This window comes from Schistocerca piceifrons, chromosome 6, assembly GCF_021461385.2.
Source record: "Schistocerca piceifrons isolate TAMUIC-IGC-003096 chromosome 6, iqSchPice1.1, whole genome shotgun sequence".
NCBI classification, from domain to species: Eukaryota; Metazoa; Arthropoda; class Insecta; order Orthoptera; family Acrididae; genus Schistocerca; species Schistocerca piceifrons.
The window spans coordinates 273,890,013-273,909,712 of record NC_060143.1 but is presented as its reverse complement, the minus strand read 5'-3'; the positions used below and the strand labels follow the sequence as shown (position 1 = coordinate 273,909,712).

Genomic DNA, 19,700 nt, shown 5'->3' with positions numbered 1-19,700 from the left:
AGACGTTGTTGACAAACGGTACAGAACAGAGCAGACGATAAAATTAACAATCTAACACCATCGAAACGAAAATTATCTTTAAACACTGTTTTGTTGCAGAAAGAGCAGCTAAAGTAGGTAGATGGCTGCTCATTGCAAACGCCATGACAGACTGATTTTTGTCACGTTTCTGTATTTTCCTGCAGTTTTCTTTCTTGTGGAAACACGCTATTCTTGGTCGATCGGTAAGTTTAAGGAGGGGGGGTTGTGAGGGGGGGGCCCAGAATTTTCGATGTTCTAGTGCTATTGGCCACAAATGTTAGGGCGACTCACATAGCTAATACGATGGCACAATACCGTCTTTTCTCCATGATTTTCCTTCATAGCTAACAGATTTAAGAAGTATGAAAAATATGACAATTGAATAAGCATTGTGACAATTTAGTAGGGGAGCCCTTATCTTAAGTTCCATTCTTCTATAGAGCACAATCATTCCGTGGTGCCGGCCGGTGTGGCCGAGCGGTTCTAGGCGCTTCAGTCTGGAACCGCGCGACCGCTACGGTCGCAGGTTCGAATCCTGCCTCGGGCATGGATGTGTGTCATGTCTTTAGGTTAGTTAGGTTTAAGTAGTTTTAAGTTCTAGGGGACTGATGACCTCAGCTGTTAAGTCGCATAGTGCTCAGAGCCATTTGAACCATTCCGTGGTCCTAGGCTGGTTTTTTTTCACCTGAGGTATATTATCTCTATTTCTAAGTTATCTCTCTCTGGCCATTACTTACTTGGTCGTCAATTTAGCCCTTTTGCTTTCGTACCTCCGTTTTTCTGTCGTAGTCGAACTCGTTACTATTTCCGTTCCTGCCCAAGGAAGAGTACAACGACTCAAACGTCACCAATAAGTACTTCAGTGTCCCAATGCTTCTTTCGGATTGCTCTCCTTCAAGTTACAAATATAACTTTTTCTTCTGTCTTTAATTCCACAGCACGTCAACTATGAACTTAGCGGGTTTTCTCACTTTACTATAGAAATTTCACGATTTTTAGGGGTTCATACGAGCAGCGACAATTTCATGTTTGCATCCTTTGATGCGAAACCATCTTGAGTTTTGATATGTGAGGCAGATTTTAACCATTTCCCTTCGAAGTTGATGTTATGACTTGTTCTTTCTGTGTTATTGGGGGCTCTTCTGTTTCAATTTATCGTATTTAGATCAGATTTTTGACTATGCTGATTCGCCATCTCCTTCAATTTTTTGCGTTTCTTTCCATGAGCTAACAAGGTCTACACAATAGTAAGACATCAGGCTCAGATTCAGTTTATTTTCCTTTACATGTTTCGCTATCAGGGAAATCACGATGATAGGTAGAAGAAATTACAAGAAGACTACTGCACAGCGAATATCCATTGTTCGCAGACGAATTCCATAGACGAAGTCATTTTGCAGAAACAGAATTAAAAGCATGGTTTTTCTACCAAAGAACGTCATACGCGACAGACAGAACAGGGTAATGCATTTGAGAGCTTTGTGTAGTCGGAAAAGAACATTTTCTGTAATCAAATACTATAGGTCTACTTTCATTTGTGCGTCAGAATAAAAATGTACGAAGTTTATCGGCGCAACATCAATACACGTATGGGACGTTTCACGACTAAACCTTAAGCATGGTATTTAGGCTTCTGGCGTACGAACGGAGGTTTACTTGGTCATATTCGGATCCTCACACAGGTAATTGGCTTTCCACAAGTGACAGGTAGCATATCGCTTTCTTTCCGAGTTGTTGTGACTGAGTTATAAAGCAATGAGAAGTGGTGACTAGAATACGTGTCAGTATGTTGATAAACTATAAGAGACATATGTACGTATATTTCAACATGCAAACGGGCGAGTCTTTTTTTCTCAAACACTCTGGTTCACAGATGTTAGTTGGGAATAGAGGCGATATCTGGCGACAGACAGGCCTAACGTTTGCGTATATTAGCTACAAAAGTCGCGCGTTAATAAGTAGTTTAACGACTAATAGGTCCGTTTACTTTGGTTCTGCAGCCAATGGTCAGTACGCGCACAAGAGCGTAATTGTAAAGTCAATATCACGTTTACTGCGCACTGACGTTAACACCCGACTTGGGATTGCGAACAGTAGCAGCTGCTCAAGAGAGTGAACGAGAGCAGAAGCCGCCGTCATCGCTAAATGCTCAGAGGAAATGGGCAGTCAGGGAAACTACGTGCTTAAAGTGCGGATGCCTGCTGGCGAAGTAATGAAAGAAGAGACTGCGTTAAGCGTGCATTTGTGCGACTCTGTGCTCTGTATGCTAAGCGGACACACAAACGGACGCTCTCTCTCTCTCTCTCTCTCTCTCTCTCTCTCTCTCTCTCACACACACACACACACACACACACACACACACACACACACACGAAGCGACGGCTCGTCGAGAATGTGACGCAGCCCTCCCTTTACAGACACGGGTAAACCTGGTACACGACATTCACATTTAGGATTCTCGTCCTCTGCTCAAACTCGAAAAGACTTTCATTACACCCAGGACCGTGTTTGTACTTGGGGAAATTCCCAAACCCGTCCCACGCGCATCGCCTGTGTACGAAGCGGGGCGCTGCCGGCAGGGAGAGGGGCGAGGGGGAGACGAAGGCAGGCGAGAGAGAATGTGGGCTCGTGAATGAACAATAAAGAGACGGAAGGGGGCGGCAGGAAAGGGACCGCCACCCGCCATGACGTCCGGGCAGGCCAGGCCCTCTGGTGGGAGGTCGTGCTCCGGGGGTAACTCGAGCCGTCGGTCAATATTTCGAAAAATAATACTGAAAAAATAAAACAGCCTTTGAGGGCGCAGCGACTCGCCGACAATAGCTGGTTTAATATTTGGAGGGCGGACCGGCCGGCAAACACAGTGGTCGCGAGGGGCGCCCGGGACCCTCGCCTGTGAGGAGGTGCCGCCTCGGAGACTCGGACAACAGCCGCTGTGTTCCCAGTCACAGGAATGTGCCGCGCGGAACATCCGATGACAGATCACTCCGACTCTTTCTAGGCTCACCTGGTCAGTCGCTGGCGACTCCGAAGCTCGTGTTAAGCGATACACAGCTGATTTTGTGTGAACGGTTATCTACACTACTGGCCATTAAAATTGCTACACCAAGAAGAAATGCAGACGATAAACGGGTATTCATTGGACAAATATATTATACTAAAATTGACATTTGATTAGATTTTCACGCAATTTCTGTGCATAGATCCTGAGAAATCATTACCCAGAACAACCACCTCTGGCCGTAATAATGGCCTCGATACGCCTGAGCATTGAGTCAAACAGAGCTTGGATGGTGTCTACAGGTACAGCTGTCCATGCAGCTTCAACACGATACCGCGGTTCATCGAGAGCAGTGACTGGCGTATTGTGACGAGCCAGTTGCTTGGCCACCATTGACCACACGTTTTCAAGTGGTGATAGATCTGGAGAATGTGCTGCCCAGGGCGCGGTCGAACATTTTCTGTATCCAGAAAGGCCCGTACAGGACCTGCAACATGCGGTCATGCATTATCCTGCTGAAATGTAGCGTTTCGCAGGGATCGAATGAAGGGTAGAGCCACGGGTCGTAACACATCTGAAATGTAACGTCCACTGTTCAAAGTTCTGTCAATGCGAACAAGAGGTGACCGAGACGTGTAACCAATGGCACCCCATACCATCACGCCGGGTGATACGCCAGTATGGCGATGACGAATACACGCTTCCAATGTGCGTTCACTACGATGTCGCCAAACACGGATGCGGCCATCATGAAGCTGATAACAGAACCTGGATTCATTAGAAAAAAATGAAGTTTTGCCATTCGTGCACCCAGGTTCGTCATTGAGTACACCATCGCAGGCGCTCCTGTCTGTGATGCAGCGTCAAGGGTAACCGCAGCCACGGTCTCCGAGCTGATAGTCCATGGTGCTGCAAACGTCGTCGAACTGTTCGTGCAGATGGTTGTTGTCTTGCAAACGCCCCCATCTGTTGACTCGGGGATCGAGACGTGGCTGCACGATCCGTTACAGCCGTGCGGATAAGATGCATGTCATCTCGACTGCTAGTGATACGAGGCCTTTGGGATCCAGCACGGCATTCAATATTACCCTCCTGAACCCATCGATTCCATATTCTGCTAACATTCATTGGATATCGACCAACGCGAGCAGCAATGACGCGATACGATAAATCGCAATCGCGATAGGCTACAATCCGACCTTCATCAAAGTCGGAAACGTGATAGTACGCATTTCTCCTCCTTACACGAAGCATGACAAGAACGTTTCACCAGGCAACGCCGGTCATCTGCTGTTTGTGTATGAGAAATCGGTTGGAAACTTTCCTCATGTCAGCACGTTGTATGTTCGCCACCGGCGCCAACCTCGTGTGAATGCTCTGGAAAGCTAATCATTTGCATATCACAGCATCTTCTTCCTGTCGGTTAAATTTCGCGTCTGTGGCACGTCATCTTCGTGGTGTAGCAATTTTAATGGCCAGTAGTGTAGATAGCATGTAACCTGGCCATTGGACACGCGCTGTATCGGAAGAGCCTGCGCGCCTATCGGCTATTTAACACAAGCACATGCTGCCCAGTAGTCGATCGTTCACTCATTTGTTCTTCCTGTGTGACATCTCTACAAGTTTCTGTTCTACGGATAACGTCCTTGTGTGACAAAGTAAATAAGGTATTACATTTCCAATGGAACAAAGCAGAATTTGTTCCTCTAAATACTGTAGTGTCACATCTATCTGGTGAACTGTTTTCAGTCGCTCAGACATTCACATACTCTCAACGTACTTCGTTGGACGGCGGTGGGAAACAGTATCAGCCGTGACCTGCTCAAAAGATCGCTACTGGTGTTCGTATTAAGTTACTCGGGGAATCCCCGAAAAAACCTACATCTGGATGGCCAGACGGGGATTTGAACACCGCTCCTCTGGAATCCTAGTCCGAGATCTTAACTCTTCAACCGCTTCGTTGAGTCACAGTACTCACAATAAATTAATGTCTTTTCCTTTGAAATAACAGTTGTTCAGTCTTCATCTTTCATCTCCACTACCAGCAGTTTGCTTCAAAACATATTATCAGCCTTACTTCTTCCTCACTTCTTTCCGTCCCTTCCCTTTCTGCTTTTATTTTCTCTTTTTCTTCTTTCTTTCGTTCTCGTTGTGAGTTTCAATTTTATACGACAGTTATTATAACGAATCGATGAAAATATTGATAAAAGCGCCGTTAATTATCTGCAATAACATGAATATATGCATTATAAAATATAACGCAACTGATTGATGTAACAGATCATCCGAAACCGCCCAGCATAAATAACGCAGTAAATAACATAATATTTCCGCGGTAGTTATACAGGGTGTCCCAGGAGGAACGATCAGTATTTATGGATGCGACAAGGACGATCGTTCGAAGCAAAAATGTCTATTAATTATGGGCTCTAAGGCGCATACCTTAAGAGCTATGACCACTTGTTCAGCAGAAGAGATGTTTCAGAGTAGCGAATCGGAACATGTTCGCACAGCTCTAGGATATGCATTTTAGAGCCTATGCTTACTGAACATTTTTTCTTGTTTTGGCCCATACTGCCTCCTCCCAGAATGTGGGAAGCGAAGAGCATTCAGTAGAAGACATTTGTTCACAATATCGAAGATAAAGAGGTGCTCATAACTCTTTAAGATATGCATTTTTGAGCCCATGTTTATTGAACTTCCTGTCATATCCCTGAATATTAACCATTTATCCTGGGACATCCTGTATTCTGATATTGCCATCTGTGTTGACAACGGATTAAATCATAAACCAAGGATAAGGATTCCTCTGATCACTGCACTCCTTTAGTATATATTACTGACGGAACAATAAAGGACTGAGGACTGGCACAGCTACAAAAATCGATTTCGAAATAGTTTTAAAGGCAATTATATTTGCAGATAATCAGGTCTTACTTCCGGACAACGAGGGCGCACACAAGTGGAAATTAAAATATAAATAAATTCCAAGTAATGTGTGACATACAAAGAGAACGCTTACCAACAAGGCAAAGAAGGACACACAAATGAAATTTCATGAAGTGACCGCAGTGCCTATACTGCTGTACTATTGTGAGAACTGGTCTCCGAACAGCAACGAGAAGAGGGTCACTGAAATACAAAAAATGAAATTTTTGAGAGAAACGGCTGGATATACTTTTTGATTGAAATAAAAAAACCATCAGACACGAATTAAAGACTTTCGACATAAATCAGAAGATAGACGGACAAAAAAGCAATTAGTGGGAGCATATCTTACTAACAGAAGATATAAGTTTTCCTTGCGTGTCTGATGAACAGACATTAATGACGACTGACAGCCGTCCGAAATTAATTAAGAATAAATTCGCTGAATGAGGACACCCGGGCATCAGCTGGGTTAGATATAAATGTACTACCTATTACCGACAAATGAACTAGATAAAACCCCTCTGAAAAACGCCTTAGTTTGCAAACCGAGTGCTCTCAGAGACCTTGGACTTCCGAAGAAGAGACGAGAGGATAAATTGAGAGTTCCTATTTCACGAAGCAGACTTCACGATCCACCACAAAGATAACGCCGACGAAAACGGTGAAGTTTCACTAAGCCTCAAACAAAAGTCCAGTCTGTAAGAGGTTTCCTGCCTATCATTACTCTGCGCGGATAAGAGAAATTAGATGCACATCAGCTCCGCATTCACAAGTGCCTTATCCGTATCCGCAGGCAAACTAGTTTAACCCGGTCTGTTTCTGGGAAATTTGCCGAAGGGATTGCTTCTGGACTAGACTTTCTTCTGCTGAAAAACGTAGAGGCATATCAGATCTTATTTTACTGCAGCATAGCTTGTCATATTCTTGATACGCTCCGTACGTTATATCTCTCTGTCATAAATTAAGGAAACGGATTTTGTGAATTTTCTGTGGGGCATTTTTGCAACTTTTGGAAGTTAAACAAAAATTGATTGAAGTTGGTGTATACTTCATTTATGAAATGTATGCTAATTCAGTTAACCTGCTACCCTCCTCAATATAATAAGCGTCGCATTATGTGCTTGTAAATTTATTTGAGAGGAACATTGGTAGATTAAGTAATTTTATACCAAATATTATCTGTGACATATCTGTTAGACAAACAGGAGTTGGGCAACGCTGCTAAGATACCAAAGAATCAGGTATTCTGTAAGAGCTTTCAGGTAACTTTGCGATAGGTTTCAGTAATTGTTTACGTCACCTCTGGCAGTGTCAACGAAAGAGGTCTTTGTCAGATCTACTGGACCAACGGAAACAGGAGGCACGTGGAGTTGTATGGAAAACACGAACAACTGACTTACAGATGTCGATAACGCTTCTATCCTTCCTATGGCGTCGCGCGGGATTAGCCGAGCGGTCTGAGGCGCTGCAGTCATGGACTGTGCGGCTGGCCCCGGCGGAGGTTCGAGTCCTCCCTCGGGCATGGGTGTGTGTGTTTGTCCTTAGGATAATTTAGGTTAAGTAGTGTGTAAGCTTAGGGACTGATGACCTTAGCAGTTAAGTCCCATAAGATTTCACACACATTTGAACATTTTTTCTTCCTATGGAATCGCGCACTGAAGCCAAGATACTAGCAATCCGTTCCAAATGAGTAATCATAGTGACTTAAAACAATAATAACAATAATAATTTTCCATCTCACGTAATGCAAAAAGACGAAAATGTCAAAGAGGACACGATCTACTAACTTTCAAATACAAAGACATTATTACTGCGGATATCCGCAGATATACTGGCGCATATGCTAATTGGTTTAGGCTTTTATCCGCAAACTGCTGCGGATGTAGCTGTACCCGTACGCACAGGGTCGCCACTTTTTCCCCCCGTCTACCTGCGGCCAGTTTCTCATGGCCGGTTGTTGTCCGCGGGAGGCGGGGCTTCGACGGCCGCTGTTTGCTTTTCATTTAGACTTGACTTGAAGTCGGTCAATACTGCCCGCTGCCCGCCGGCCGCTTCAACATGGCGACACGGAGGCGGGGCGGGACCCTCAACAGTTACTGCTGCCGCCCCAAATCCGCATACAGGCGCGTGTGGGTGGCTACGTACACCAGACCCCGTTATAAATCCGCATATACAGTGCGCGAGCCACTGAACAGTGCGTGACGGAAGGTACTTCGTACCCACATTAACGAGTTTCTCTCCTATGAAACTTCCTGACAGATTAAAACTGTGTGCCAGGTCGAGACTCGAACTCGGGCAGAAGTAAAGCTGTGAGGACGGGGCGTGACTCGTGCTTGGGTAGCTCAGTTGGTAGAGCACTTACCCGTGAAAGGCAAAGTTCCCGAGTTCGAGTCTCGGCCTGGCACACAGTTTTAATCTGTCAGGAAGTTTCATATCAGCGCACACTCCGCTGCAGAGTGAAAATCTCATTCTGGATATTCTGTCCTATTCAATTTGACTATTGAGGTAGGTGAAATGATTGTGAATGTGCTTCCGTGTGCCCCCTAAACTCTCTCATCTTATTCTCACGTTCCCTTGGCTTTACAAAGTCTTCCTCGAATACTGGTTCTCTAGATTTACCCACTAGAAGTTCCCCGAGCTTCTATATTACACATCCGTATGGGCTAACGCTATGCCTACCTCTTATGATAATAACAGGGCGTCTCTGAAGTCTTCAGACGACTGCTGCCTTACTTACTTGGTGAGGACTCCAGACGCTGGAACAGTACTCCAGAAATGATTGCACTAGCGTCCTATGTGCGATTTATTTTAGTGATGCACTAAACTTCCCCAACATTCTCCGGATGAATACAAGTCTTGCGTTCGCGTTGCCTGTTACAGACATTGCTTGTGCGTCCCATTTCACATCGCTTCTTAGTATTACCCCTACACATTTAACCGATGTGACGTAATCCAAATGTTCTCCATTAATCATTTAATCGGATACTATCGTGTTACCGATGTGACGCACGTATAAAGTGTAGCCAAGTCATCCAGTACAACTGAAATTTTAGAGTCTTAACTATTTTTTGTAAGTACATCAACAGCCAAGTTTACTACGCGACTAGTAGCAATTAGAGTATCTGTTTGCGTACGACGACGAAGCTTTCTACGAACGACTACCCTGCTCGCAACTGGACTTACATATCAAGCAACACAAACGTAGGGAAGGGACGTGTGTGAGAGAGGTCGAATTATCGGAGCTCGTTCTCTGAACTTCTGTCACATTAACTGTGAGTTGTACTGAGCAAGAACTGTGGATATCTGAAGAGGTAGGGGGCAGATGTTTTGGAACCATATGAAGTAAAAAAAGCTTTTTATCATCCATAATATACCAGAGTTCTTATATAACAACATTAATACTCATTTCTACGGAAATGTTCCGTCTTGTCGATAAAATAACAAGTAAGAGTTCTTTAACCACTTCTGTGTTTATTTTTTCCAGACACGTCGACATTTCGAGTATTTCCACTGGGTATTTCTACTGGACAATGCAATGTCGCATTGGATACGGATTCGCAGGCACAAGCCAGAAAATTGGTACTATTTCTTTATTCGACCCCTTCACTGTTAAGTGTGACTGTCGTGTGTTAGGCTATGTGTTCAACTCACTGTGGCTGAAAGGGTATTGAAACAACATGATTTCCAGCAAAAAGGGCGCAAAAACTAAACAGACTGGAAAACCTAAGATATATTTTGCAGTGAAATTTATTATTAACAACACATTCCAAGAAGAATTTCAAACGATGGAAAAATCTTGAGAAATCTCGTGCACGACTCCATAGTGGCCGATGGGCCAAGGAGAGAAGCATTAGCCAGTAGCCACTGACTACTGGGCATGACAGGTTGGCCGCCCACTCTGCTGTCTCCAGAATGTCTTCTGTGTCGCAAGATTGACTGGATAATGAACACTGGAAAGTGTGTAGAATATTAAGTGATTGTAATGCAGACTTAACAACGCTGTACTCGGAAGAAAGAAGGCGACTGATACGTCATGTGCGACAACATTAAAACAATGTTTCCAATAGGTGGCTGTAATGAACACCAGCAAATCGTTGTAGAGCCCAATATTCTCCTCAGACCGACAGACTACCAACAGTGCTACGTGGCAATAATGTGAGTAACGATGCGGAGAAATCGAAAGTTAAATAACAACACTTGCACACAGTACTATGTTTGGAAACCTCTCTGTCTTATATATCTACGTATATACTCCGGAAGCCAGTGTAGAGTGCCTGGAGTCTATCTGGTAGCAATATTATCGATTTCCTATCGCATTCTATTCGCATAATGAACGAAGGAGAAATGCCTCCATGCTTCCGTGCGCTCCTCATCCCTTACTTTACTCCCACGATCCTCACGGGACAACTGTATAACGAAGATCAGGGCAGGACAGACCACGCTTGACGTCAGGAAGAGAGGACCGTTATTTGGCTCTAAAGGCATGACGGTAACGCCTTAGCACTGTGTAGCAACAGGCATCTGTTCTCGCAGCATCCACTGGACGTGTTGTATCGGGGCAACCGATGTAGAGAAGGTTTCGACACAGTGGCCTTTATTGCCGGAAACCTGCTGTCTGTTTACCTCTGGCGTGTCTTCACAGAAGGGAATGGCTAGAGTGGAGGCGTCAACATGCCATCTGGACGGTCGAATGCTGGGCAAATGTTCTTTTCACAGACGAGACCCGATTTGGTCTGGAGAGCGTTTCTCGATGGATTCACATCTGGAGGGCACATGGAACACGATTTCGGGACCCAAACGTTGTGAAAGGAGACTGATATCGAGGAGGATCCCTAATGGCGTGGGCAAGAATTATGTTGACCACTCTTCATGAAATTGTACGGGTGAATCAGCAAGATTTAACTGCTGTTAGGAGCCTTGAGGAGATCTTGGGATCTCAAGAGCGGTTGTTGGGAGGTGCTGTGGGCCCAGACTTCGTACTCATGGACAATAATGCTCGACCTCATAGAGCACGGGTGGTTGATGTTTTTTTTTGGGTAAGGAAGATGTTGCATACGTGGCGTGGCCTGCTCGCTTTCCCGATTTCAATACCACAGAGTATGTCTGGGATGCACTAGGGAGACGGGTTGCACACGTCAGCATCCACCAACCACTCACCAAGACTTGTGGGCAGTTCCGCAGGAAGAATGGGCATTACTGCCTCAACATGAGATTAATGACATCATTCACAGCATTGTTGTCAGGCCTGCATTGGTGCCAGAGGTCGTCACACCTCATGCTGAGCACATTAACCAGTTTTCGGAATTTGTGTGCCAATCCGTTCAGTTGGAAAAAAACGAAGAACATGTTTGTCTACAGTTATGCATGTTGCAGTTGATTACGTTCTGTATTCTTTACAATGTTTCTACTGTACTATCACCTTTTTATACCGTTTTGTGGGAAAATAAAAGCGGTCTTGCAAAATTTCCGTTTGTTGCTTTAATTTTGGACGCCGGTGTATGTTCATCAACAAAAATTTTCATGTTTTGCCCAATAACATAAAATGTCTGACAGATAAGAAAGCAAGAGTTGAATCTAGCTTAAAATCTTTTTTTCTGGACGACTCCTCCTACACCATAGACGAGCTTTGATTTAAAAACTGGCTACTTGTAATGTAGTTGCATGGTTAGGACTGAAAAATAACACGTTCAGTAATGTTAACACTAGTCGTGTTTATATATACCGTGGACTTGCTCATTCTACACAATTTGTCTAAAAGATCGGTCAGATCGTCTATGGAAGCTGAACTGAGTAACCTGTGAAGCAGTACGTGTCAACTAAAGTGAACGAAACAGAAGATTCGTTTCGCTGTACGTCGGTGTTGCTCTGCGACGCTCGGGCAGAAGCACGTACCCCCGCGCCGCGGTCTCGCAAACAGCGATGCGAGAAGTGTAGAGTGTGGTGTGCGGTGTGTGGCGTGTAGTGTGTGTGGCGTGTAGCGGCGGCGGCCTCGACCCCGGGGTCGCGGCTGCCCGCCGCCAGCCGGCAGAGAGGCCGCCCCCCGCCCATTACCGGCTGCACACCCGTGATTGAAGCCCCGCTGCCACTCAATTTCCAATTCCTTTACGGTCGCTCCGCCCGTCCTACGACGTACTGCTAATAAATTACTTTGTTACTTTCGCGTGAGCGGTTCATTTAAAACGATGAAACAACAGCGTCGCTTTTTGTTATTGTCATTATTGTGTTACCATTGTGTCGAGTACTTTGCCCCGAGTTTTGCTCTTCGTGTTTCCGGCAGCGGCGAGCCGTAAGCGTGCGGCGCTGCGGTGATTTTCCTCTGTGGGGCGAAAGGCGTATCCGCGCAGCTGAGGAGAGCGCTACACGAGCGTGCACGCTTCTGTCGAAACAACCGCCACAGTTGTGGGGTCTACGGCTGGTCCCAATGCGGCCACCGACTTGTCGTGGATTTCAGCACAAATGACAACAATATTGTTTCATCGCTCACTATTTTTAGAATCCTCCTAAAAACCGGAGTCGAGGTAGAAAGTCGCGCTACAAAACTGAGAAGTACTCTACTGTACTCCACACGAAGATTGTTCCAGTAATCGCGCAAAATAAAAAGGACCGTAATTCAAATATTCCGTGACACTATCTCGCAGGCTGTGTCACCCACTCTGAACATTTACACAGAACAAAATGAGCGGGGCAGCTTCTGGTGCTGCAGGCTAGTGTAGGACCAGTCGGGTACCAAAACGAGTCCTCGAAATGCTTAAGAACTGACGTCGAGTATCCCAGTACCACATCCGAGAACAAGATCTCCCGTTTCACTCTCCGAATGTCAGATCACAAGGAGAATGTCACGACATTATTAGATTTTAGGTCTGTCTAGGTGTTTTTTTTTATGTTTTCATCTTCCATGGGTCATATTTGTGACAACTCGCCACATGGAACATGTCAGTAGGTTCACAAATAAGACACATTCTGTCTGTAACAATGTGGCTAGTCATTGACATAATTTGACTTTTTATATTTAATCTACAAGGAATCTGATAAATGTAAGCCAACTGCATACGTACTATCAACTCAGAAATTACTTTATGGAAATAGAAGGAGTTGTCAAGTGCAAATGATATTTTTTATTTCGTTATCTGCCTTCATCATTAATTCAGAAAAGACATGGTGGAATGTTTTTACGGTTGATTTATGGCTGTCTACTTTAGTCGTTTGTATGGAAGTGCAAGGTTAAGTTGTAGATGGCAGAGGTTATTTTTGTTTCTAGCATTGTATTTATGAATGATACTATTATTTTCAAACTGTGCCTGATTATTCAGAACAAAACTGAAACGTGTATTGTGTGGCAGATGGTGGTATGCCGAGTTTTTTTAAACAGTTCATTACTCGAAGTTGAAGGATGGACTTCAGATATCCTTACAGCACGTTTACGTTTATGTGGAATGGATACTTTGTAGCTTTGTGTGGAAAGAGCTCAGACAATTGTTGTTCACACAAAACTTCCAGTTTCTCGGATCTGTATACGTTGCCGTTACTTTACAGCTGGCCCTTACTACAGCAGTACAGGTTTGTTATACAGAAAATGTCGTACTGAAACAGGCATTCACAGGAAACAGTAGAGGATCATGCGTACTTAATATTAGCATCAACAGTACGTCACTGATTTTCACTAAGAATACGTAAGAATTAATTTTAGAAACGGATTAGATTTGATTCATTTACATAAAAGTAGACAAGGTCAACGTTAAAAAAAGTCGACAAATTGCAGAGACGGATTCAAGACTGGAAATGATGGAAAAAGGTCCTATGAATATTTGATTGGAAATGCATCGCTGCCACGGTAGACGGCGCTGGCGAATGACAGTTACTCTGAGCATGTGTCGTGTGCCTCTTGTGCGTTGCAAGCTGTGTCAGTGATGGAACGTACTGTAAGCAGCACAATGGTCCGATATTCATACCGGGAACAAGTCAAGGTGGTGTCTGTGTACGGCCAAGCAGATGGAAGCGGTCGAAAGGCAGCCCGACTATACCAAAACATATTAAAAAACTAGAAACCCGCCTCGATTGCGAAAAAAGCACCTAGTGTCAACCTAGGTTTCGGCGTAGATAACTTCACCTTCTTCAGAACAACAATAAAATCCACAAGTGCCTAAGAAGACCTTTGTCAATGATTAAAAGAACACCATAGCTACACATTTATAAACGAAAGAAAGGAAAACACGAACAATACATATGTACAAAGTCAAAACCACTACTTAACTAAATGGTGTACGCTCCACCTCACACCGGCCTATGTTCGATGGGCCATGACTCGCCATAAACTGTAGTTAAGTAGTGGTTTTGACTTTGTACATATGTACTGTTTGTGTTTTCTTTTTTTTTCGTTTATAAATGTATAGCTATGGTGTTCTTTTAATCATTCACAAAGGTCTTCTTAAGCACTTGTGGGTTTTATTGTTCTGAAGAAGGTGTAGTTGTCTACGCCGAAACCTAGGTTAACACTAGGTGCTTTTTTCGTAATCGAGGCTGGTTTCTAGTTTTTTAATATATTAACCAACGATTGCTGACGCGCTGCGATGTTGAAGGTTCTTATACCAAAACAAGTGCCATCACAGGCAATAACTACATCACACAACATTTCGAGCCCTTTTTGGGCGTTTGTGTGATCATGGGTCCTTTCGGACAGACGAACTTGCAGAGAGGTGGCGGACTGTGTGTACACCAGATCTGGAGGAGCAGGTTGTACGGGATATTGGGACGAACACTAGTACAAGCTCCAGGCAACTGGGCCGCCAACATAGTGCAAACCAAAGTACGATTATGTGTATCGTGCATGACAACCGCAACTATTTCTATCACCTGAAATCCCACGAATGCCACTTTGAATTTCGGTTGTGACGTGGATGCGGTGCACCTGTGTACTGTGGTCCGGAACGGTTTGTTTTCGTTGGACACGCAACGTCCATTTCCAGCCACATGTTGGTAGGAAATTTTTTCCTTCATTTCCAGTTAGGAATCCGTCCCTGCATTTTGTAAACCTGTGTTTTGTTTAGAGGCAAAGCAGACAACATCCACGTTACGGTCGCAGATACAGTAGATACGCGTCCGAGAACCGACAAGTGTGCGAGTGCGGCCGGCTGCCCCTCGGCTCTCGGTCGGCGGCACTCACCGGTGACGGGGTTGACGTGGAAGCTGGAGTTGGCGGGGATGAGGTGGTAGCGCACGGCGGCGTTGGCGCCCAAGTCGGCGTCGGCGGCGCTCAGCTGGCCGACGTGCGCGCCGCGCGGCAGGTTCTCCTCCACGGAGAAGTCGTACGCGTCCTGCGAGAAGCGCGGCTCGTTGTCGTTGGCGTCCAGCACCGTCACCAGCACGCGCGTCGTCGCCGAGCTGGCCGGCGAGCCGTTGTCCGTCGCCGCCACCTGCGAACGCCACTCAGCTCCAGCCACTGTGCACCAGCCCAGCGTGGCGCCTGCCCTGCACTGGGCACCGGCGCTTTTCCCACACCCACACGAGTACATTTAGACCACCACTCTGTACATCCACGATACTGAGCCCACATTTCGGACCAGATCTGAGAGAGCCTCCCTTTACTCCTCTGTGTACGGGCTCCTCTCAGCTCCCTCCATATTCGAACTCTTGTATCGAGACCCTTTTTCTTAAGCTTCCCCAAGTCCATTATTCACCATGCAATTCCTCGCGTGGTTCCGTATCACCATCCACATCCACCAAACCTGCAGTTACACCACACATACCCTCCAAAATTACACAATCCCACACATGCTTCCACCCTTACTACTCGTATCCATGTTGCTGGCTGTCTGTGTTGGAATCACCAGGTATCACACTTGATTGTAATGCATGCCATATTAAGAAACATAAGTACATGGTATCAAAATCATCCTTTATTTCCTACATCTCAGATGCACAATGTTTATGGCGATCAATTACGCTATAACAAGATCATTATCAGGTCTCAAATAACATTAAGAGTGTAACTCCAAAAGAAATGCACACTATTTTCGTAAAAATAGTTTTCATTCTGCATGTGTGGAAGTTTTACAGTGTGTAGATACATCCTTCCCGCTTGTTTTCAAATCTATTTCAACCTGTTCCCGTGAGTGGCGCCGTCACAGCATGTCTTCAAGATGGCTGCTACACTTGACGTTCGTCAGAAGGAACGTGCTGTCATAGAATTCCTGTGCTGTGAAAACGAGACAGTAGGAAACACCCGCAAGAGGTTGACGAAAGCGGGCACGAAAATATTGAGGATTGTCCTCGCAGAGGCATGGCTCGTACTGCACACACTCCAGACAATGTGCAGAGAGTTAACGAATTGGTGACTGCTGACAGACGCATCACAGTGAACGAACTGTCACGCTACGTTGGGATACGGAAAGGAAGTGTTTGCAGAATGCTGAAAGTGTTCGCGTTAAAAAAGGTTCGTGCCAGGTGGGTTCCCACGATGTTGACAGTGGCTCACAAAGAAACAAGAAAATCGGTATGCAGCGAACTTTTGGAACAGTACGAGAATGGTGGAGATGAAGTTCTTGGAAGAATTGTGACAGGTGATGAAACATGGCTCCATCATTTTTCACCAGAGACGAAGAGGCACTCAATGGAGTGGCATCATGCAAATTACCCAAGAAAAAAAAATCCAAAACCACACCTTCTGCTATAAAAATTAAGGCTACGGTGTTTTTCGATTCCGAAGGACTCTTTCTTGTGGACATCATGACAAGTGGAACCACCATAAATTCTGATGAATATGTGACGACACTGAAGAAACTTCAAGCTCAACTGAGTCGTGTTCGACCACATCGGCAAAAAGCAGGATGTTTTGCTGTTGCACGACAATGCACGGCCACATGTCAGTCAAAAAACCATGGAAGCGATCGCAAAACTCCGGGTCACAACACTGAAACACCCGCCTTACAGTCCTGACCTCGTTCCATGTGACTATCATCTCTTTGGGAAACTGAAAGACTCTCTTCGTGGAACAAGGTTTGAAGATGACTCTCTTGTGCACGCTGCCAAACAGTGGCTCCAACAGGTTGGTCCAGAATTTTACCGTGTGGGTATACAGGCGCTGGTTCCAAGATGGCGTAAGGCAGTTGAGAGGGATGGAAATAATGTGGAGAAATGAAAATATTGTTCCTAAAGGATGTATCCACACACTGTAAAACTTTCAAACATGCAGAATAAAAGATGGATTTAAAAAAAAAATAGTGTGCATTTCTTTTGGAGTGACCCTCGTACACAGAATACTATGGTCTGATTAAAATTACTTGATAGTTGACGTCTGTCACTTGCCACTACAGTGTTGCAGCCGGCTACCGCTCGGTTACAGGTGACACAGAAACACGACGAGTCAGTTCCCAAATGCTGTCAATGTGTAACGCGGAACAATGTTGCTGGCGGCCACTGCGAGGTATGGCGAAAACGCGAGATGCTCTGTCGGCAGATGATTTTAAGTGACCAGTGACTGAACTGCGGTTGACGACGTTTATTGCAGCCCTGAATTTGAGCTCGTGTCCTGACCTATTCACAACCTCGTGATGTGCAATGTATCCGAGAAAACGGCGGCACAACTACAATCACGATCGGTTTGTTCACTGAGGTACTCTAGTAGTAAACTCAAGGGAGAAAAGTTTCATTTATACCCTTACACTGGCTACACGAACTGCCGCTTTGTAGATAAACTGGCAGATTCCGATTGAAAAGAGAATGATACGAAGAAAAATAATGGCAATAAAAAAGTCAGTACAATAATGAAAATGACGTGACAAAGTATCAGAAATCAAAAAATGCATTGAAATCAATTATTTGCATGAAAATAATAGTGAAAGTGTTTTGATTAGCCTCGGAAATAAAAAATTATCGCTGTTCTTCACAAGGTTCGAACCTACACAGCAAGTTAATGCGCTACCGACTACACTACGAGAGTAAGATGTTCAAGCGTTACATTTGTGTCTCATAGTCCAGTAACAACGATGAATTGCTGCCTTCAAAAATTTGGCTTCAACTAATGTCGTGCGAAACTTTTCTAATTTAAGCAGATCTCTCTGATTATAATAACGGTATACGTGATGCTAAGTCACGTCTTATGCGCGAGGATCTAGTAGTGTTTGGTTAGTGCTGCTGTATGTTGTTAGCATCGTTGTGTGTGTTGTTTTATGGTTATCATGGGTGGTGAAATACTTAACTAAGGGTCAGATGCAGGATTCTGGATCCAAACACAACAAGAAAGAAAGCCGAATAACTCGAACTCACCAACTGTTTGGCGACGGCGAGCGGTTCGGGTGTGACTTTGAGCGCTCTGAAGCTCCAGTCCCTGAAGCGTCAACTACCAAGTAATTTTAATCAGCCTATGTAGTAGCTACTTTACGTTAGCTCACAATACGTAGCAAATTCTGAGTCTTGCTGTTCCCAACGCGCTTCCAGGACTCAGGACATACATAAATGGCGTTTTCAGTTTTATTAAGTGGCAACCGCAGTTGCGCAGAACTCTTCAAACGGATCTGCAGTTAGAAATTTAAATATAACATTTACCTATGTAGCTGTCTATACTGACTGTGGTCTCAGTTCTCTGAGACTGCAGATGTGTGTGCAAGTTGCGTTTATGTGAGTGTGTGTGTGCGTGTGTGTATGTGTGTCTACTGCTGACAAAAGCCTTAATTGCACAAAGCTTTAATTGTATGAATCTTTTTATTGTGCCTATCGCGTCTCAGCATCTCTACTATATGGTGAGTAGCAACTTCCCTTCTCTGGTATTGTTACATTCCATCCTGGATTGTCCATTGTTTGAGAATACAATTAATTAACTTAATTCGAAACCAGTAATAGCTATAGACATTGTGGAACTGAGACGGCGGAAAATGAAGGATAATTTTAATATCACAAACCAGTTACTACTCTTCCTCTCTTAGGTTAATATAGGTACATAAAAACATTTATGATCAAAGTTAAGGAGCAGTAGAGGATTCAAATGTAAGTATTTTGAAACCTGAGAGAATGCGGCAAAATTTGATGCATGCATTGAGATTGGTGGCTGTCACGTTGGGCAGTGGGTATGAGTTTAAGTTGCCGCCATAATTTGTAATTTGTTTATGACCGTAAGAAATAAATATTGATTTGCGATCACTCAAATTACACAAAGTGTACCTCTAATGCCATTTGTATAACTCTGAGCCTAAGGTTTTGGACACTCTATGCACTGTGTTTCAAAGTATTTGCGACGAACGTCTGCGGTTGATAGATCACGTCATGGGGAACAACTGTTCTCAGAGACAAGACGTTCACTGACGCTTCCTTTTCTAATTGTTATGCCCCTAAGAGGCGACAGGACATAGGCACTCTGCGCCCTTTGTATGTAACGTGTGTTGCCTATCATCCAGTCATCTTCTCCGCGTGGAAGGCGGTACGCCGAGCAAAATCTAAGTTCTTGATTCGCTTCTAAACTATCTCTCGGCTTAGAGTCACTTATTCTTCCAGTTTCGTTGTTGAAAACGATTCTATCAGTTTACTGGTGTAGGCAGAACGCTGCACAGCTGGTTAGTAGTCCCTGCTGGTCCGCCGTCCCACGGCCGGCGAACATTTTGTCTGTAATAAGAGATGTCCCCCGTGAAGACGTGATCTAGCAGCCCTGGATCTGTGTCGCGAAGACTCTGAAACACCCTGTATACGTGGTGTACATAAAGTCCGGGAACTCTTTGATTACGTATTGCACAAGAACCAAACACTGTACAGATGTCATCATATT

General features: G+C 44.7%; 1 protein-coding gene across 1 annotated transcript in view; it reads right to left on the bottom strand.

Moving 5' to 3' along the window:
• Positions 1 to 19,700, bottom strand: part of LOC124803270 (protein dachsous) — a 334,804-nt gene that overhangs the window by 174,624 nt on the left and 140,480 nt on the right. Inside the window, exon 8 of the mRNA XM_047264453.1 lies at positions 15,111 to 15,360. Coding sequence (XP_047120409.1) covers positions 15,111 to 15,360 — 250 coding nt within the window. The remainder of the gene's footprint in view (positions 1 to 15,110; positions 15,361 to 19,700) is intronic.